Source organism: Mytilus edulis, chromosome 5 (assembly GCF_963676685.1).
Source record: "Mytilus edulis chromosome 5, xbMytEdul2.2, whole genome shotgun sequence".
NCBI classification, from domain to species: Eukaryota; Metazoa; Mollusca; class Bivalvia; order Mytilida; family Mytilidae; genus Mytilus; species Mytilus edulis.
Genome location: NC_092348.1, coordinates 33,257,423 through 33,280,729, shown reverse-complemented (window position 1 = coordinate 33,280,729; position 23,307 = coordinate 33,257,423). Strand labels below are relative to the sequence as shown.

At 30.0% G+C, this 23,307-nt stretch overlaps 2 protein-coding genes across 2 annotated transcripts in view; both read left to right on the top strand.

Moving 5' to 3' along the window:
- The first annotated feature begins 4,088 nt into the window (after positions 1-4,088).
- On the top strand, positions 4,089-4,727 carry LOC139525050 (SCAN domain-containing protein 3-like). The gene has a single exon (XM_071320227.1). The coding sequence runs from the start codon at positions 4,089-4,091 to the stop codon at positions 4,725-4,727; it is 639 nt and encodes a 212-aa protein (XP_071176328.1).
- A 1,663-nt stretch (positions 4,728-6,390) lies between these two features.
- Positions 6,391-23,307, top strand: part of LOC139523487 (nephrin-like) — a 43,578-nt gene continuing 26,661 nt past the window's right edge. The window contains exons 1-3 of the mRNA XM_071317549.1: positions 6,391-6,513; positions 8,906-9,238; positions 10,614-10,883. Coding sequence (XP_071173650.1) covers positions 6,504-6,513; positions 8,906-9,238; positions 10,614-10,883 — 613 coding nt within the window. The 5' untranslated portion in view covers positions 6,391-6,503. The remainder of the gene's footprint in view (positions 6,514-8,905; positions 9,239-10,613; positions 10,884-23,307) is intronic.

Here is a 23,307-nt window from a genome sequence, read left to right as displayed (position 1 = left end):
TTAAAAAACGATACACATGGGAAAAAACAAGAAATCATACACTCAACTGTCGAATTCTATCAAACAAAATACTGGCATAAGTAGAGCTTCATGTTGATTGCGAAAATTAAAGTTTGAGCATATAACCTAAAATTTTCAAACAAATAAGATTAACAATACACAATTCACAATACACATCATTTCTGTTAAAATCGCTCAACACAAGGAAATCAAAGGTTCGGTTTGACTTTCAAATTATTTTTATCTTATGCATTTTCATTTTAAATCTAAGGAAATGTCAACTGAAATATTTTTTGTGAAATGATTTCGACCCTCACTTTCCAAGTTTGCGCCAAACATCTGCAGAGTCTCATCATCACTCTCCAACCTGTGTCTTACCTCACCACAATCCTCAGATAGGGCATCCACCTCCTCTGAAACCTCAAGAATTCTCCTCTCAATATCCTCTCAAAACTCATCAGCCTGCTGCTGCTCCTGTTCCCAGGTTGAGAACAGGTCAGCATTTACGGTACACATATGACTGGCCCAGCCCTAAATGTTGCAAAGCAAAGGTCCAATTATGTTTTGCGTTCGCAGATTAAGCACCAAACGACATCGTTTTCGTGTATCAATCACAATACATAAACTGTTTGATAATTAAATGAGTTTGAAAATTCACTTGGAAACTAAACATATACTCCCACAACACTTGCCAAGGAGGCAATCCTTGATCACAAAATATCTGTTATATGTACCTTTGGAACTTCAATGAATGATAAAGAAATGGACCTGACTTCGCTCTATTTGATACCTAATTATATAGTAGGTGTTTTTACAACATCAATTATATCAGCAATCAAAACTTAGCTTCAACGTTTTTTTAATACTATTTATTCTAGAGGTTGAGTGAAACAGAATACAAAATCGTTCAACGATATATCAGACTATATACAATCTGATACTTTCATCTTGCAATAATATCAAAAACATGTCTGTCCTTCCATGAAGTACTCCTATTAATTCAGTGATATCTGATAAAGGATAAAAAGGATTATTTGCTTTTTCTAGCAACAATTTACTTCATGTGTAGTCATGCTGGTCTTATGCTGTATTAAGGGGAAGTTAACATCATGTTTTTGTCTTTAAAGTTCATTTCCCAACTGATCCTTCTATGCAATTTTTAGATTTAACATGTATAAAGCAACAACAAAACACAGATATGTATGTATCAGTGTTATATGTGGTGAATGATATCAATGCCAATATTTTAAAACGCATTTATATTCAATCTGTAACTCATTACTTGCCGTGTTCACATTGACCAAAACTCGGTGGTGTGTTAGTGTAACTCACATGTAAAATAAACACAATTACGTTCTCATTGATAAAACTTAATGTTTACATGTAGTGTAAATCATGTTTTGTCTACATGCAGTCGATAGTCAATGTAAATGTAGGCCTTGTGTAGGTTAAGTGTACACAAAACTAGGCATTTAAAACACAATTTTAACCATGTATATTTAAGGAAGAAACGTTTTTTGAATAAAATTGATATTTATAACAATAATTAAAAGTTAAAGTTCTGTACAGAAATATTTGTCTAACCTTTGTTATAAAGACAATTTACGAGGCTTTATCAACCCCTTATCAAGACTCAAAGCATCATCATTGCAGAACACATAATTCATTTGAAAAGGTCTTCCCGAATCGATTAATCGTACACAGAAATATTTGCCACTGGTCTTTACTCAAAGAAAAATTCGATTATAAATCCATCACTAAAAAAAGTGTGAGGTAAATTGTATTGTTTGTCTAGTATCTCAGATTTATGGTGACCGGTTAAGGCCATTTCGCGTTTTCGCGTTTTCGCCTATCATATTCTATAGGGTAAAAACGCGAAAACGCAAAATCGAGAAGTCGAAAAAGTGAAAAGGCGAAATATTTTTTCTTTCCGATTTCACGTTTTCGACTTCGCGTTTCGCGTTTTCGACTTCGCGATATCACCTTTTTTCGCGATTTCGTGATTTCGCGTTTTCCCGTTTTCCCGATGTCGCAATTTCGCCTTTTCGCTTTTTTTCGATATACATGTGGTTATAGCATAACATTTTAAATATAATTTGAGACAAGACTACAAAGTATAAGTCATTCAAATGATTGTCATATAAACAACATATCATAACGTTCAGAAAATAATAAAACTAGGTTCAAAATGTTTAATGAAATTTCTGGTATTGTTCACAGTTTTAATTCAATGAGTGAAGAAAACAAATTTGATTTTATATTTTCCTGCGAATAATGTGATATTTTACTTATTATTGTTAATTATATACCTATAAGGAGTTATTTGCTCTCAGAACGACAGGTCATTCTTTTTCAGAATCAACCCGGACGATACCATGTTTGTAATAGAAAAAGTTCAATGATAATTTAATATTGATATTAAAAGACCTCCGAACAAAAAGGGGTGTTCATATCCCCGAGCCCGAAGGGCGAGGTGATTTGAACAGCCCTTTTTGTGAGGAGGTCTTTTAATGTCAATATTAACTTAATCATTGAACTTTTACTGACTTACAAACCGGCAAAAATATATGAAAAGTATAAAAAGCACTTGCAAAAACCTAATTCCCCTGAACTGGACGAGTCTAAGGGAGCTACCATTTGATTTTTATGGCGGGGGTGGTGGTGCGGGGGAGGGGGGGGGGGGGACCTAGGAATAAAAATTTTGTCCTGCATTTTTTTAGCTGTAATCTCTGTCCTGCCTTTTTATTTTTCACTCTGTTTGGTCCTGCTTTTTTTTTTTTTAGTTTATCCTGACTTTTTTTTACCTAAATTGTCGTCCTGACTTTTTTGGGGGGCAATTGTCTCATCCTGCCTTTTTTTTACTCAAAACTTCTGTCCTGCCTTTTTTTTCAAATTTCATCCTAGCCCCCCATAAAAATCAAATGGTAGCTCCCTTAAAATATGTTCAACTTGAATGATAGTTAAACAGTACTCAGACGGATATATACAATTAACAGTTACAAAATTGCAATGGAAACGGACGGATTTGATGGCGTTACATTATATAATTATTTATTTTAGATAAAAAAAAAATAGCTTCTAAATAACACCAAATGATAGTTTTATAAAATTAGGGGGTAAACTTATACTTTTTTGTCAACTTTTCAAAATAACGATTTCTTATTTAATAAATCACGCAATCAAAATGCCATACAGACCTCATTTATAACTGACCAATGAATCATAACTTCATGCTATATATACTTGATGTTTTTGATCTGTCAGTAATCATGAAATAGATTCGTAAAGATCAGACCTTAGAAAACAGTAAGTAAACTCTTCCAACAATTAGCTTTTTAAACAGCTGGTTTCAGAACTTCTAATCGGACAGACTTAGATGCATAAGGTCCTTCACAATATTCATCCGGTAAATGTTCTTTTTGTTTCTGATTTGGTAATTTAGTCATTTTCCTACATTACGTTAAAATGCAAAATAATTAGTTTTGTCTATTCAGTCCAATTTATTAATAGATCTTACTTTATTTGTTTGTTTTTTTTTTTAAATAAAAACTATGTATGCAAACTTCAATGAATAAAACCGTATTAAACTAGGTTTCACTGGCCCGATCAAAACGTGTGAGGTGAGATATATTCGCAAGTTCAATACATTATATGAAAACAAACTCTTTAATATAGTCGTCCGTTATTCTCTTTTCAAGTCTAAATGAAGCACAAACACCTGAACAAACTTTTATCTTTCTTAGTTTTATCCTTGCCTGACAAAACAAATCATATGTTATGAATCGTATCTTGATATATTTCTTCTTTTTGGTGCCCCTAACATTTTACAAAGTGACAATGGTGTTGAATTTACTGCGAGTATTATTTCTCAATAAAAAGATTTATGGCCAGAGTGTAAAATCGTTCACGGGGAGCCAAGACACCCTCAAAGTCAAGGAAGTGTCGAACGTGCAAATGCTGATATCAAAGATATTTAAATTACATGGATGCGGGATGGTGTTAAAGATTGGCATGTTGGAATTAAATTTGTCCAATTTCAAAAAAATCTAAGCTACCACTCTGGCATTAAACGCACACCGTATAAAGCAATGTTTGGAGTAGAGGCAAAGGTTGACCTAACAACATCCTCCTTGCCAGATGAAATAATTTCGCTCTTAAATACAGAGGATGATCTGAAAGATATTACCAACACAGGATTTCGTGACAACGAAGAAGGCATGGAAATCAATAATATAAATATTCCAATTGATAGCGACGAAATCACATGTATTGTTTGTCAAAAGCCAGCGTCAAATGCACATTCATGTTCAAATTGTACATCAACAGTGCGTGTTATTTGTGGTAAAGCAAATGGCGAAGAAGGTTATGGGACAACAGTTACTGTTTTGTGCTTTTTGTGTACAAATGAACAAGAAATACAAACCGAGAGAACTAATGCAACTATGTGTACAGAAAAACAGGCAGAACGAATGATCAACAGATCGAACAAAGTTTTAGAGGAGGCTGACATTGGTTGTAATGTTTTGATACCAATCCCGCATGTTGACAGAGGAAAGGGAGACACAAAAAACATCATGGCCATCGTTCATCAAAAGACTGAAAAAGGATATCGCTTGGCCACAAAACATGGTATCCTGCTCGGATCATATACAAGAACCCAGTTCGAGGTTGCTGATTCCCTTTTTTGGTACCTTCAGATGTGTGTACTGAAAATTTTATTTCCTTAAGACGTGCTGTAAAATCCGATTCAATATGTGAAGGACAGGGTTTTTTAAAATGTGGATGTTGCGGTAAAAACAGATGTGAAACCAACAGATGTGCATGTAGAAAAGCAGGACAAGAGTGCAATAGTCGGTGCCATCCAAATTTAGTTTGTAAAAATAAATGATTGTTTTTAAATATTGTGCCTGACATTTTAAAATATTGTTTATAGTGCCTAACATTTTAATATATTACTATATTGTGCTGATCATTTTATTACATTGTGTTTGACATTTTATTACATTGTGCCTAACATTTTAATATAATTTTTTAACATATTGTGCTAAACATTTAAAAATGTATGTGAATAATTATGTATTAATATGATTCTATAGAATAAATTATTTAATTTAATTTATTTTCTTTATAAATGAAACTAATTCTTCATTTCAGTTATTATGCATAATCCCTGACATAATTTTCAGTGATGATATATAATCCCTAAACTAACCAGTGATTCTACATAATCCCTGAAAATTTTAGGGATTCTACATAATCACTGATTATACAAATTCACTGTAACATATATATAGGGTAGACAAATCAAAAGCACCAATTATAAGCATACAATTTATCAAGTACCTCGAACCAATTCTGACACTCCAAAAGTAATTTATTCCACTATTTTCAAAGGCCTTATTTGAACAATTTTTTATCAGGTTTTTGATTGTACCAAGTCTACTAGTAAGTAGAATACATAGTTTAGTAGGGGAACAATGGCTTAAAGACGAAATAAATCTTTATTTGTAATAAGTTATGTGCAGCGTCGGAACCCAGTACATGGTGGGAATTTTAATTGTACAATGTATTTGGTTCTGCTTTGAAAAGAGCTGAGTCTATGTACCATATAATATAAAAGGTTAACTGATTGTAAGGACCTAGTCCTTAATTGAGATCCTTGTCAGATATTCCTGGCCATATGTTTTCCTGTTTGTCATATTAAGAATTGTTCAAATTTAATATGTTCGTACGGGAAACAAGAAATATTATCCTCATACAAAAAAAATAAGATAATTCTAAATAAATGTTCCAAAACAAATGGAATGTATTACAAAGTATAATCATAAGATTATAGATATACTGGAATTGTCCTGGACCTCACTTCTGTGATGGGTATATATATTAATGGAATCCTTCTCCGAATACGGGACCAACATATTAGTAGTGGTAGACTCCAATGTCCAATGATCTTCAAATTCTACCGAATGTTGGCTGTCAAAAAATGCTAACATTCCAATTTTCATTAACAGTTAACAGCAAATATATTATCACAATAACAGATAACAAAGAATAAGACAATAACAGCTAACAGCACATATTTGCTCAGAATAACAGATAACAAAGAATTAAAATGCCCCATAACAGCATAACAGCTAAAACCCTTGCCCCCTCTTTATTTTGTGTATATGAATTGACAAACAATTTACGCAACACATTACACTGATGTCTGCTATATGATTTCTAGGTCATGAATTTCATCGTTATAAAAGTAGACTATAATAAAGGATTTATGATTTGTTTATAAATGAACCAATTTCATTTATTTTCTAATCACCCTCTTGTCGCTGATTACGACATTTTAAATTGTTTCAATCACCGGATTTTTACGAGGATGGTCACGCTTAGGTCACTTTGAAAACGGAAAATATGTCGGCGAATTGCTTCCTTAAAGCATGCCATTAAAAAAAGTAAACTTCTTCTAAATATGGACAAATCAAAGAATGTTCTTCAGAAAAAAGTAAATGTACATAAGTTTAATAATGACAACTATCCATTTTGTTATAAAAAACATATGCATCATGTTTTTTTAATTTGAGATTTCACATGACTATAAATATATAAAGCATTGCGTTTTGTATTATGGACTTAATTTAATTTCACATATTTTAAAAAATGTATATTTCTAGATATGCAGCAGAATTACTTGGTGGGGACATATTACATTCACCTATAGTATAATGGGGGGACAAGGGGGGTCTTAATACAGCAAAACAGCAAATTCATTTGGCTCATAACAAATAACAAGGAATTAAAATGGACAAAAACAGATAACAGTAAATGAAATATTAAAATAATTCGGTCTTTGACAAATCAGTATTTCTTATTACGGATATAATCCTTTGTAATGCATTCCATTTTCTATGACTATGTTTTTAGTATTAATTTATGTATCTAGAATGTGTTTAAATTACTACTAATATATTATAATATTTTTTTATGCGCTCGTTACGGAACGTAATTATGGTATACTGTTGTCCGTCTGTTGTCAACATGTCGGACATTAACTCAAAAACTCTTTAACCAATTTGCATTAAACTTCGGAAAATTGTTTATATGGGGTCTTATATCTATTGACGTGAGCTCCCTTTTTGTTAATTTTTTTTATAAATTTTAGATTTTAAGTTTCTGGGTAATGGGTTTTTATTCAATAAAATTGGTGGTTTTTTTTCAGTTTTCTGATAATATCTCAAAAATGCTTTCACAAAGCAAGGAATTTTGGTGAATTGTTTATATCTATTAACATAAGGTCACTTTCAATTTATATAAATTTTAGATTTTACGCTTCCGAGTTTTATTAATTAAAAAGGGGGGATTTTCCAGTTTTCAGACTTTAACACAAAAATGTTTTCAGCAGTTCTCATGAAACTTACCTGAAATGTTTATATCTGTTGTTGTAAACTCCCTGTCCAGTGGCGGATCCAGAGGGGGGGTTCGTGGGTTGGAACCCCCCTTTTTTTCGGCCGATCAATGCATTTGAATGGGGACATATAGTTGACCCCCCCTTTATCCTGGGTTGGGACCCCCCTTTTTTAAAATGGCTGGATCCGCCCCTGCTTTCGATTTTTATTAATTTTAGATTTTATATTATTGAGTTAAGGGATTTTATTCATTAGAAAAAGGTGGTGTTTTCATGTTTTCAAAAATAACTCAAAAATGCTTTCATCAGTTCTCATGAAATGTTGGTGTATTGTTTATATATATTGACTGAAGCTCCCTTTCTTGCTAATACAAAAATGACCTAAAAGAGTTTGAATAATCTGACTTTTTCTAAATGACCATTTAAGGAGGTGTGTGAATTTTTCTTAATAAGACTATGAGGCAAAGTGGTATATAGGGTAGAAAAATCTAAAGCACCAATTATAAGCATGCAATTTATCAAGTACTTCGAACGAATTTTGACACTCCAAAAGCAATTTATTCCACTATTTTCAAAGGCCTTATTTGAACAATTTTTTTATCAGCTGAGGTTTTTGATTGTACCAAGTGTACTCGTAAGTAGAATACATAGTTTAGTAGGGAAACAATGGCTTGAAACGAAATAAATCTTTGTTTGTAATGAGTTATGTGCAGCTTCGGACTCAATTACATGGTTGGAATTTTCATTGTACAATGCATTTGGTTCTGCTTTGAAAAGAATAACAGAGCTGAGTCTACATGTATGTACCATATTATATAAACGGTCGAGTGGTTGTTAGGACCTAGTCCTTAATTCAGATCCTTGTCAGATATTCCTGCCCATATGTTTTCCTTTATGTCATATTAAGAATTGTTTTAATTTAATATGTTCGTACGGGAAACAAGGAACATTATTCTCATACAAAAATTAAGATAATTCTAAATACACATTCATAAAAAATGGAATTTATTACAAAGGATAATCATAAGATATACTTGAATTGTCATGGACCTCACTTCTGTGATGGGTATATGTTAATGGAATCCTTCTCTGAATACGGGACAAACATATTAGTAGTGGTAGACCCCAATGTCCAATGATCTTCAATTTATACCGAATATTGACTGTCAAAAAAAAAAATGCTAACATTCCAGTTTTCAATAACAGTTAACAGCAAATACATTATCACAATAACAGATAACAAAAAAACTAAAAGCCCAATAACAGCTAACAAAGAATTATGCAATAACAGCTAACAGTAAATATATTTTCAAAATAACAGATAACAAAGAATCAAATTTCCCCATAACAGCATAACAGTTAAACCCCTTGCCCCCCTCTATAATGTCGTAAATTTTATTTTCCTGGGCTTACCTACATTTTTTATATACTTTTGAAGCATTGGATTCATTTTAATTGAATTTGGCTTGACTGATTTCTTTTCAAAGTTTTTTTTTAATATTTCAGTTGTATTGATAGCAGCAAATGACGGTAACACATGCGCCAAGAAAAATGGAACTATTACGAATGTGTTTTCTAGTGTTGGGAGCACAATTGTTCTTGAATGTCACATGCATAATTTTGACAGTGTGCCTAGCTGGTCACTTCAAGGTGTATCCTTGTCTGATGGTAACATCATTTATAAATCTGACAAACGATTCAAAATTGTTGAAGGTCTTCGAGGAAATAGGTTCAATTTACAAATATCAAATTTGATGAAGGCTGACGAAGATAAATATTGTTGCGAATATATTTATCAATATAAATCTATTGAAAATTGCACACTTTTACATTTAGAAGGTAAGTACGTCGTTTATTATACCGAGTATCTATTTTCTTTATGAATAATTAACGAATAAATTGATTCATATATTTTGTAAACTGTTACAGTAGTTTGCAAATGTATATTTACCGATTACAGTTTAAAAAACCATCAACTGAAAGAAAACATTTTTCATACGTTCTTTAGAATAACATTCTTATTCACTGGCAATTTCGAGCAATTGCAACACATCGGGTATAATGTACCCAGATCCGAAATCTGCATAGGATCCGAATCCAAAAAAGAATTATACGAGACATCCAGCAGTGTATGGGGAAGTAAAATCTGGATCACAATAGATAAATAGAATGTATGTTCTCATTTAGCATTGTTTTCTGCTTCTATTCTGTTTCAATTGCGAACATAAAATAAGTAAACGTGACATTTATATATAATGAATAACTACCGAACCGTTAAGTGTGCCGAAATGATTTTGACAAGTACATATAGCATTCGTCATAAACTATTGCTTTTTGCAGCATGTGACTAGACTTTAGAAAAGAAAATATCATAATAATAGCATTCGTCAGAAACTATTACTTTTTTGCAGCATGTGACTAGACTTTATCAAAGAAAATATCATAATAATAAGATGACAAAAGCACGCCTAATGCTTGTCTAATTCTATTATTTCAATTTTCGATATAATGATGTGTCGAGTTAGACAATAAATCGCATACATCGAGTATTCCGATCCAAAAATCCGCGAAGGGATCCGAATTCCGAGGATTGCAACACGGTGGGTATGCAAGATTGAAATATATTATTGATATTGAATAATACAATATCACATGCATGTTTTTGAGCAGGTACATGTATTTTCATATGTTAAGACGATAACAAAATTTCTCAGGTAAATTACAGCAAAATGCCTTGAATGTGGACTAAATAAAGGTAATATTTTTGGTCACCTTGCTTGCTAGCTGAACCGTGCAGTCATTATTAGGTTAGGTATATAACCTTCCACTTGGAGAAGCCTAGTCTTTCAGACAGATAGATTGGCGATCTGTCAGAACAATCTACTCTGAAAGAAGGGTAGTATAACTTACTTTATAATGACTTCACGGTTCAGCTTGCAAGCAAGCTAATCAAATTTATTACCTCATCATAAACACCCAAGGCATTTTGTTGTAATTAATAAGCGATACATTTCTCTTAGAAGAAATTCAAAGGTCCCACTGCAGAAACTTTACATAACAATATATTGTACTTATTCAAAATAGAGCAAAAGAGAGTTTACAAACCTCAATCTAGAGGAGATGACTATGAGGGAAAGTTATATTTGATTCGCAATAAAGCTAATGGTGTGTCATTTAAACAAAGAATGCATTTTTTTTTGTTTATATATTGTAGACATTTCTATAATTCCAAATGAAAGCAAAGTTATTACCAGACCAGAAGGAAGTACTATCACTCTATCATGCCTGTTTCCAAGTAATGTTCCAGGATTTAAGACGATTTCTTGGATTTCAAATGGAACTATTCAACATGCAAAAGATACGAATATCTTAAATCTGACAGTATTGTTAACATTGGATCTTAATGGACAAAACCAGTCATGCAGAGGCCTCGTTCATTGTATCAACATGTCATTTGAAAGCGTCATTCAGTTCAACGTTACATGTAAGTATTACACCTTGGTTTTTCAAGAGCCAACACATTATCATCGTGATTATAAGTTATACAAATGACTCAGTCTATATAAAAAATGCACACATTTATAAATAATATTATAACGTAGTCACATTTTTATATCGTTTGCATTGACAGTTTAATGTAACAACTAAAAATTGATTGACCTATTCATACATGTGATCACATGCTAAAAAATTATCATAACCTGATTGTGTTTACTTAAATATATAGGCAAGTTATTTTAATAACTTATTTTATGCAAACGACGAAAACCATTAATTCATTTCTTTTTGATTATTTTCATAATCCTTTGGGGATACCCTGCATTACGCTCTTTTGACTGGATGCCCATTGGTTATTTTCTTCACTATGTATCTTATTACACTTTCTTGCTTATCTACAGATCGATAGTTTTGTAAACAAGATTTTTATTTTGAGATTTTATAAATCGATAGTTTTGTAAACAAGATTTTTATTTTGAGATTTTATAAATTTTTCATTAGATATTCGGACTTTTATACCGATATAATGTTTGAATATGTGTAAGCAAGGAACTAGGTAAATTTTATTTAAGCATTCGTTCGTGAATATTATTCCTTTTGAACTGATGAATGCACGAATGTAGTGATGATGCAGCTCTCTCGATCGCCATCTTGGATATTTTATGTGCACGAACATAGATTATGAATATGTAAACATATCGTACACATAATAGGAACATTATGTAATAGTGTATTCCACAACAATGATCATGATGATATATACGATAAATCTTTTAAGCACTTGAGTTTTTGAACTTTTAACACTATTGTTGTAAGTCGGAATTTATTCAAGCTTTATGCGGAAGTTGATTTGTATGTTCGTTCTCGTCGTCCCAAAGGGAAAACGGTACTATTTATTCTGCCATAGGCGACAATGTTAACATTTTCTAAATTTACCACTTTTTAAGATAAAAACCTGGATAAAACAAACAGTTATATGTTGTGTTAGTACTTTATTACTCTGTTTTAGAAATTAAAGCCAAATAGTATCATGACCAACTTCCAACGGAGCTTGTTTATGTTAACCATGCCCACCGTCATTTTGCACCAAATTTATGAAATTTTGCAAGTTTTTTCGAATAATTCTCTAGAAAATATTTCAATAGGTTTTAAAATTTATATTGTAAATATACACACTGCAGTTATTCAAAGATAAATAAAAAATATATTGTACCCTTACATCCAATCACAGCGCTCCTAATTTGACTTCCTTCACCTGCCTTGGGTACACAAAAGGCCAACCTAATGCTGGGAAAATTAAATACTACCGTTTTCCCTATACTGTGACATAAAGATATAAAGAATTCTTATGACATTATTAATGCAATACTGGGCTATTGTGAAAACCTTGACTATAATAAATAATTGTATGTCCCCAGTACTTAAAGAAATATAGATCATTTTATGTCCCCACCCCTACATGCTGGTTTACCCCATTCTCTACTTCTTTCAGAAAAGTCTTAATAAACAACCTGTATCCAATCATATCTGATCTTATTTAAAAAGAATGATAAATAGTTCCATTTAAACAGATAAAATGGACAGTTCCATTCAATTTGTATTCATTTTATCAAAAATTTACAAGAAATGCACAAATTCAAGATTTTTCATACTAATCTCCATTCCATGCTTTAGTATATGCCATATTGTGGTTAAAATTTTTAGAGCTTGTTATAAAATCTATTATTCTGTCTTGAGATGATGAAAACAAAGATATTAGACACTTTAAACATTAAATATGCAAACTACTCAGCTGTAAAGTTGCCTTTGTTGCCTGTATTAATCAATGAAAAAGCTGAATTATGTCCCTTGGGAGTATTAATTTCCAACAAAAGTCCTTTCAAACAGTAGATAATGAAAAATTATTTATGTCTGATATAATAAAAGAAAGAAAATACAAAATGAAGCACTTTTGAAATACTTGCTGCATGCATTATCAAGAATGTGACCAATTCTTTACACAGGAGAGTATAAATTCTATGTAAATTTAGCATCAAGTGGGCCTCTTTTTTTCTTAGATGAACAATTCTAACACTGAAAATGCTTTCAATGTGACCAAATATTGCCTAATTCCATAAACAGTACAAACTAAACCAGACAATTTCCCATTTTAATAGATTATGTTTACAGAAATACCCAAATTATACATTTAGGGAATTACGCAGCAAAAAAGGCAAACATTTCAGTAAAAAATATTTGTTGCGACTTGAATTCTGGTGTTTCCAATTGAAAAAATCATTGCGAAAGGTGAAATCAAATACAAAAGAACTATAATATGGTGCATTTTACACAATATAGTTAATATTGACATCCTAGAATAAAGTTTTATATCATTACCAATCAATTTGACCTATCATGATGACTCAGCACTTTTCTCAACACAGTATTGTTCTCAGTGAAAAATTTCTATTCTTTGTGATAAAAATCAAATGTACTAATCAAAAGCTTCAAAATAGTATAAAAGAATTGAATTTTGAGTGACTTTGATTTCCCTTGCTATCTTCAGTATAGGGAAAACGGTACTATTTATTCTGCCATAGGCGACAATGTTAACATTTTCTAAATTTACCACTTTTTAAGATAAAAACCTGGATAAAACAGTTATATGTTGTGTTAGTACTTTATTACTCTGTTTTAGAAATTAAAGCCAAATAGTATCATGACCAACTTCCAACGGAGCTTGTTTATGTTATCCATGCCCACCGTCATTTTGCACCAAATTTATGAAATTTTGCAAGTCTTTTCGAATAATTCTCTAGAAAATATTTCAATAGGTTTTAAAACTTATATTGTAAATATACACACTGCAGTTATTCATAGATAAATAAAAAATATATTGTACCCTTACATCCAATCACAGCGCTCCTAATTTGACTTCCTTCACCTGCCTTGGGTACACAAAAGGCCAACCTAATGCTGGGAAAATTAAATACTACCGTTTTCCCTATACTGCGACATAAAGATATAAAGAATTCTTATGACATTATTAATGCAATACTGGGCTATTGTGAAAACCTTGACTATAATAAATAATTGTATGTCCCCAGTACTTAAAGAAATATAGATCATTTTATGTCCCCACCCCTACATGCTGGTTTACCCCATTCTATACTTCTTTCAGAAAAGTCTTAATAAACAACCTGTATCCAATCATATCTGATCTTATTTAAAAAGAATGATAAAGAGTTCCATTTAAACAGATAAAATGGACAGTTCCATTCAATTTGTATTCATTTTATCAAATATTTACAAGAAATGCACAAATTCAAGATTTTTCATACTAATCTCCATTCCATGCTTTAGTATATGCCATATTGTGGTTAAAATTTTTAGAGCTTGTTATAAAATCTATTATTCTGTCTTGAGATGATGAAAACAAAGATATTAGACACTTTAAACATTAAATATGCAAACTACTCAGCTGTAAAGTTGCCTTTGTTGCCTGTATTAATCAATGAAAAAGCTGAATTATGTCCCTTGGGAGTATTAATTTCCAACAAAAGTCCTTTCAAACAGTAGAAAATGAAAAATTATTTATGTCTGATATAATAAAAGAAAGAAAATACAAAATGAAGCACTTTTGAAATACTTGCTGCATGCATTATCAAGAATGTGACCAATTCTTTACACAGGAGAGTATAAATTCTATGTAAATTTAGCATCAAGTGGGCCTCTTTTTTTCTTAGATGAACAATTCTAACACTGAAAATGCTTTCAATGTGACCAAATATTGCCTAATTCCATAAACAGTACAAACTAAACCAGACAATTTCCCATTTTAATAGATTATGTTTACAGAAATACCCAAATTATACATTTAGGGAATTACGCAGCAAAAAAGGCAAACATTTCAGTAAAAAATATTTGTCGCGACTTGAATTCTGGTGTTTCCAATTGAAAAAATCATTGCGAAAGGTGAAATCAAATACAAAAGAACTATAATATGGTGCATTTTACACAATATAGTTAATATTGACATCCTAGAATAAAGTTTTATATCATTACCAATCAATTTGACCTATCATGATGACTCAGCACTTTTCTCAACACAGTATTGTTCTCAGTGAAAAATTTCTATTCTTTGTGATAAAAATCAAATGTACTAATCAAAAGCTTCAAAATAGTATAAAAGAATTGAATTTTGAGTGACTTTGATTTCCCTTGCTATCTTCAGTATAGGGAAAACGGTACTATTTATTCTGCCATAGGCGACAATGTTAACATTTTCTAAATTTACCACTTTTTAAGATAAAAACCTGGATAAAACAGTTATATGTTGTGTTAGTACTCTATTTCTCTGTTTTAAAAATTAAAGCCAAATAGTATCATGACCAACTTCCAACGGAGCTTGTTTATGTTATCCATGCCCACCGTCATTTTGCACCAAATTTATGAAATTTTGCAAGTCTTTTCGAATAATTCTCAAGAAAATATTTCAATAGGTTTTAAAATTTATATTGTAAATATACACACTGCAGTTATTCATAGATAAATAAAAAAATATATTGTACCCTTACATCCAATCACAGCGCTCCTAATTTGACTTCCTTCACCTGCCTTGGGTACACAAAAGGCCAACCTAATGCTGGGAAAATTAAATACTACCGTTTTCCCTATATATTGACATCGTACCTAATGTTTTGATACTAATACACAGTTTTATTTCACGTCTCACTCAAGCTTTTTCAAATGAACCAAAGTTATAACCTGTGTTTAATTACGCGTCACGTAGCTATAATATGTAATGGCATTGGTGGATTTTATACAAACTGTATTCAGAAGATGTTTCGTTGGTTCGCTCTATAGTAGTCGTTCTATTAACCGACATTTTTTGTAAGGTATGGATAATACAAGAAACAAAAAATATGATTTTACGTCTCACTAAAGCTTTAACAAATTACCCAAAGCTACAACATTTGCTTTAATTCAGCACAACGTAGTGGTAGATATATAGTGTGAAATGGCATTGGTGGATTTATTCCAACTTTATTTTGAAAGAGTGTTGTCTGTTCGTTTCTCATCGTCCTATAAATTGGTGTTTTATCGAATGTATTGATACTAAATAACAGCTTTATTACCTGTCTCACTCAAGCTTTAACAAATGACTTGAAGTTACAACCTAACCGGAATTATGCGTCACGTACATGTACATGTAGATGAGTGTGTAATGACATTGGTAGATTTTAAACATGTACAAACTTTATCCAGAGGACGTTTCGTTTGTTCGTTCTCATCATCAAGCTTTACCCAATAATTGAATGTTAAACCTGGCTTTAATTCAGTGCAACTTAGTGGGAATGTAATGGTATTGGTGGAGGCACAGTGGACAAGTTGCAAAATAATGCAGCCTACATTATACAGTTTAAACCATCAGTGATCAATTTGAAAATGAAAGTAATGGCATGTGCGATGCAATCTTAAAACCACATACATGCATAAGCATGTAGATTTGATGTGAGATTTATAAAATAAATTATAATTTTGTAAATTTTGTTTGTGTGAGAGCTATTTTCATGAACAACCCCTGATTCAGTACAGATTGAAAAGTCAAGGAGAAAAGAATACAATTTAACTATACAAAATGTATATACATGTACATGTATTGTCATACAATATATTTGGTTAAAAAGAATGAATAAAACTACAGGGACACTTACTGTATATTTGGGTTATTTTATTGAAGAAGCATCAATGGTTCATACATGTGTTGTTATGTTAAACATGTTAAATGTATTTGTTTAATAAGGTTTATATATTTGAATTTTAAAAACATAATTTTTTAAAAACAAAATATTTAGTTAATCAGTTGATGTTTAATTAAACACTGTATCTATTTAGACCATGTTCATCATGTTCATATATATATATTCCTTTATAGAACATAAATTGGCATATATATTTAATTTAGATAAACATTGTATATTAATTAAAGCTGCACTTGTTCAATATTTGTTGTTTAAATATTATATACTCATGATACTTGTTTCATAGACATAATAGATTTATATAGCGTATGTACACTGTATTTGTAAATTGATGTTCATAAAAGATTGATTGATAGGTGTTTCATCCCACTGTTGATAATATACATGTACATGTACATATCGCTAGATGGAATAGAATTTTTAGATATAATCAATTTATATTTACATGTACTACAATGTCAATAGAATATTCTAGTTTTGCATGTTAGATATATATAATTTATATACATTGTAGATTAGGTTGAACATGTTTATTTTCAATAGAATGTGATTTTTATATTTATACATTTTATTCAATTTAATTTAATGTATTTATTCTCAAAGAACATTTTTTATAAATACAATATGTATATACTTTTTATTTAGATCATTTATTCATTCAATAGAATATGAATTTTATTTATTATTAGATATATATACATGTATATTTGATGTACACATTATACATGTATTTGTTCATTAAAATTTGATTTTTAGATACATACAATTTATGTAAACTAAATACAATGTTGCATGTTGGTAAAAGACCAATTTATATTACTTTTAAACCATGTATTTGGTCAATAGATGTTAGTAACAGACCACGGTTTTGGTCAATACATGTATATGTATATTATAATACAGTATATTAACCATGTATTAGGTCCATGAGGTTGGTAACTGACTATGTTTTGTTTAATAGAATAAGATTGTTATGTATGATATGTATTTGTTCAAAAGAATATGAATTGATTTATAAAGATATGTACTTTTTATGAACAGAATCTATCTTTATTAAATAGATTTTTTTTTTTTTTTTTTTTTTTTATTTGATACATACATTTAATACTGTGTGTGTTTTAATATTGTTATTATACATGTATGTTTCGTTTTTGGTCATTTTATATTATACATTGTATATTATAGTAAAAGACCATGTATATGGTCATTATATGTTACATAGACCATAGTTTCGGTCAATAGATATTAGTAAAAAACCATAGTTTTTATCATTATATGTTACATAGACATGGTTTCGGTCGTTTTTTATATTATTATAGTAATAGACCATGTAATTGGTCATTATATGTTACGTAGAGACCATGGTTTGGTCGTTTGATATTATACATGTATATTATAGTAACAGACCATGTATTTGGTCATTATATGTTACATGAGACCATAGTTTTTGATCGTTTGATATTATATTATAGTAACAGACCATGTATTTGGTAATTATATATTACGTAGACCATGGTTTTGGTCAATAGATATTAGTAACAGACCATGTATTTGGTCATTATATGTGACGTAGACAATGGTTTTGGTTGTTTGGTATTATATATTATAGTAACAGACCATGTATTTGGTCATTATTGTTACGTAGACCATGTTTTTGGTCATTTGATATTATTATAGTAACAGACCATGTTTTTTATTTTTGTCATTATATGTTACGTAGACCATGGTTTTGGTCAATTGGTATTATATATTATAGTAACAGACCATGTATTTGGTCATTATATGTTACGTAGACCATGGTTTTGGTCATTTGATATTATTATAGTAACAGACCATGTTTTTTATTTTTGTCATAATATGTTACGTAGACCATGGTTTTGGTCAATTGGTATTGTATATTATAGTAAAAGACCATGTATATGGTCATTATATGTTACATAGACCATAGTTTTGGTCAATAGATATTAGTAAAAGACCATAGTTTTTATCATTATATGTTACATAGACATGGTTTCGGTCGTTTGATATTATTATAGTAATAGACCATGTATTTGGTCATTATATGTTACGTAGACCATGGGTTTGGTCATTTGATATTATTATAGTCACAGACCATGTATTTGGTCATTATATGTTACGTAGACCATGGTTTTGGTCGTTTTATAATTTATATTATAGTAACAGACCATGTATTTGGTCATTATATGTTACGTAGACCATGGTTTTGGTCATTTGATATTATTATAGTAACAGACCATGTATTTGGTCATTATATGTTACGTAGACCATGGTTTTGGTCATTTGATATTATTATAGAAACAGACCATGTATTTGGTCATTATATGTTACGTAGAGACCATGGTTTTGGTCGTTTGATATTATTATAGTAACAGACTATATATTTGGTCATTATATGTTACGTAGACCATGGTTTTGGTCAATAGATATTACTTTTAGACCATGTATTTGGTCAATAGATATTACTTTTAGACCATGTATTTGGTCAATAGATATTAGTAACAGACCATGGTTTTGGTCATTAATTGTTTAGTTTAGACCATGGTTTTGTGTCATTTATATTATATATTATAGTAACAGATCATGGTTTTGGTCATTATATGTTACGTAGAACATGGTTTTGGTCAATAAATTTTAGTAACATACAATGTATTTGGTCATTATATGTTATGTATAGACCATGCTTTTGGTCATTTGAATGATGTAACAAACCATGATTTAGGTCATTATATGTCACATACGACCATGGTTTTGGTCATAAGATATTTGTAACAGACCATGTATTTGGTCATTAAGTATGTGTTACAGAGATCATGTATTTGGTTAATAGATGTTGATAACAGATCATGTATTTGGTTTATATATTATTTACAGACCATGTATTTGGTCAAAAGCTGTTGGTAACAAATCATGATTTTGGTCAATATATATCATGTATATTACTCTAAGACCATGTACAAGTATTTGGTCGATAGAGTTAATAACAGACCCTTAATTTGGTCAATATATATAACTTTTAGACCTTATTTTGGCCAATAGAATATAATTTTAAGTTATATAAATTATGTGTATGTATTTTTTGTTCAATAGAATATGATTAAATGTATATTAAGTTTATGTGACCTAACATTTGTGTATAGAATATGATTTTTAAAATTAAACATGACCAGTTTACTTTAACCTGGTATTGTTCATTAGAATATGATTTTTAGATATATACATTTTAGGTAGACATTGCATTTGTTCAATATATTATGATGTTTCGATACAAGCATGACCTTTTTATTGAATCATGTTTTGTTTAATAGAAAATGAATTTAAGATATCTATACATTTTATGTAAACCATTTTTTTATTTAAAGAGTGTACAATTTATGTAGACAATGTATTTGTTAAATAGTATTTATATTTTATATGTAAACATCAATACAATATGATTTTTAGATATATAGTAATAATATACATTGTACATATAAATTTGATGTAAACCATGTATTTGTTGATTTTGTTCAATAGATGTTGTTTTTAGATCAAAAGACATGTATTTAGTTAATAGATGAACTCCAATAAAATACCATATATTTATTGATAGACTTTACTTTTCATAGAACATGTATTTGGTCAAATAAAGTTGATGCTCAGTTATGCATTCAATATAAACCCTGTATTTGGTCAACAGAATTTGATGTTTGCATACATTTTTTAAAATGAACCTTTTCTTATAAACCATATTTTGGTAAGAAGAATTTCATTTTCAGATATACATAACACATATATTTGATCATACATGTTTCATATGGACAATAGATCAAAATATAAGGAATATAGCTTTAAAAATTTGTACAGCTGAGAGATGCTGGTCTGAGTTACAGTTATGCTGCAATGATAAAATGCTTTAAAAGAGACTCCAATAGACAATGTTTTGACATTTCTAATATAATTACCTGCATGGGCCGGTAGTTAGTTTTAGAACTTTTTGTTTTTGTTTTCAAAAGTTCTACTTAAAGTAAGCCTTTCATAAAAATTATTTTTGTGCACAAAATATGAATGTGTCATAGTAGTAGGATATCATGCTAGTTTACCTAAACTTAACTGCTTGGGCCGTTAAGTCATTATTACAAAATGAATGCTTGATTTAATCTCTCATTCAGATATTTGCTTATATGTCTTGCTCATTTAGTTGTTTTGTTTAGGTAAAAACAGTCTTTTATTGAAGTTTGATATTGTAATATATATATATAATCACTGAAAAGATTGTTGACAAGGACATTGTCTCATTGTTATTTTGCAGAACTTGCTTGGGCTGGTACTGTACTGCAACTTATTTATAGGTTTTTCAAATATTCTTAATCACATTCAGTATTTTCACTGTTAGTTACAAAGATAGCTTGAACTAATATAGCTAATATGAGAAATTGAACATCTTGTGAAGGCATTAATAGCTTGTTAAACATCAAATATGACGAACAGTTCTGAATTTTGCCAAGTGCTTGGCCTTTGTGGGGTAGGAAAGATTTATTTTATTGCATCTTTCCTGGTGGCTTAGTTGACCCCTTCCTAGGTCAAGCTATTGTATTCTGTATTATTTTATTATCGTTTTATGTTTTGCATTCATTATTATCAGAGACATATAATACATTATATGTCTCTGTTATTATCTTGTTGGAAATGTATATGTATATATTATATATTGTTTATTTTTGTATGAGAAACATTTTTACTCTGAATAAGTAAAAATATTGCAATTCAACTTCTTGTTTCTCTTTTCATTTATGCATTGCCCAAATGGTCCAATAAATGTTAAATACATGAGATACTCGCCGATTCATTCAAGTGAAAGGTAAACCTCTCGTTGTTTGTTTGGGTTGAAGGAGGAAAGCATAAAGGCAAGTTATTTTAATAACTTATTTTATGCAAACGACGAAAACCATTAATTCATTTCTTTTTGATTATTTTCATAATCCTTTGGGGAACCCCTGCATTACGCTCTTTTGACTGGATGCCCATTGGTTAGTTTCTTCACTATGTATCTTATTACACTTTCTTGCTTATCTACAGATCGATAGTTTTGTAAACAAGATTTTTATTTTGAGATTTTATAAACTTTCCCATCCTCCTTCCCCTTTTCAACACCTTTAGCTTTTTATTTAAGATATTGGTTAGATGTTCATATATATTTTTGGTCGATTACAAATGTATTTTGGTAATAACGCCAGTTTTTTTTTTTTTTTTTTTTTATTCAACAATATATTGCTTGCTGTTAACAATTGACTCCACTAGTCCAGCCTCCTAGTGAAGAGTATCTGCATTTTAATATCATTTCTCTCTGTGTAACAATGATAAAGTACAATTTATCTAGACTATAGTGTATATAATTCATTTTCAACCGTAAAATAAATAATTATATATGAAATTCTAATTTATCAATATGTATATCTAGTCTGTTTAGAAATAAAAAGTTTCCGGAAATAATTCACACTTGCCGTTATCGGTTTCCTATTATTGAATTGATATCTCTTCCTGGTTTGGAAATACCAGTTTTAATAATGATTTATGATTAATATAAGCAATTCACAGGTATGTATGAACAAATATTACAATATATGTGTATCGATTCTGATAAAAATAGAATGTAATTAATTTTTTCCCCATTTTTTTAACGATAAAAAAGTGGAGAGCAATACCGTTATCTCCACGCTTATCGGTGAAAGGTGAAATTATTTCTCGAAATCAGTTCCTGATCTGGACATTTTAAATTATTTATCTTTTTCTATTCTTATTTTTTGCTAGATTATACATTTGCAAACATAAAAATTATTACAACAATTTGACAACTTTATCAAGTAGACATTTATTCTTAGTATGTTTACTAGTTGCCTGCATTTTGTAGCTGTACATGAATTCTGTTTTAAATACAGTATATACATCTAAAGATTTTGTTTTCTGTTCAGACATATAGTTTGCCTTGTATATACAAAACATTATAATTGTAATCAAATAATTAATTTCATAGTATTGTTCATCATTTATTTTATAACCCCAAACTAAATTTTTTAATGTTAGAATATTATTATTAATATTCAGTTTTTCTAAGAGTGTTTTTACTTTTCTCCAGAAATTATCAAGATAGTGACATGTTAGAAACATGTGATCATAATCCTCTGTGGTGTTGCAATAATGACAATTTGAAATATCGCATATCTTCCACTTTTTCAATAAAACTTTACAAGGTAAAATAAAGTGTAGCAATTTCCAACGGAACACTTTGTATTTATTATCTTTTAAAAAATAATGAACAAACTTTAACATATTACATGAAAGACTCTTAATGTATACAAGGTTAAGCTTTGTCTTCCATTTATAAAAACCAACAGGTATTTCAATTTCATTCTCAATTAATATATTATAAATTTTTCTGGTATCTACATTTTCTAATTTTTCTTTTTTATTGCAATTATCAATAATATGTATTGCATAGGGCGTTTTTACTTTAGTTTTCTTTGAGTTTTCCTGTTTTAAAATCTTTAACCATTCTCTTGGAAAAGCTTTCTTTAATTGGTAAAATTCTGACATCCAGTTACTTTTTATTTTAAGCTTTTGTAAAATAAAATTTTCTTCTATATTACCATTTTCATCAATGATGTCATT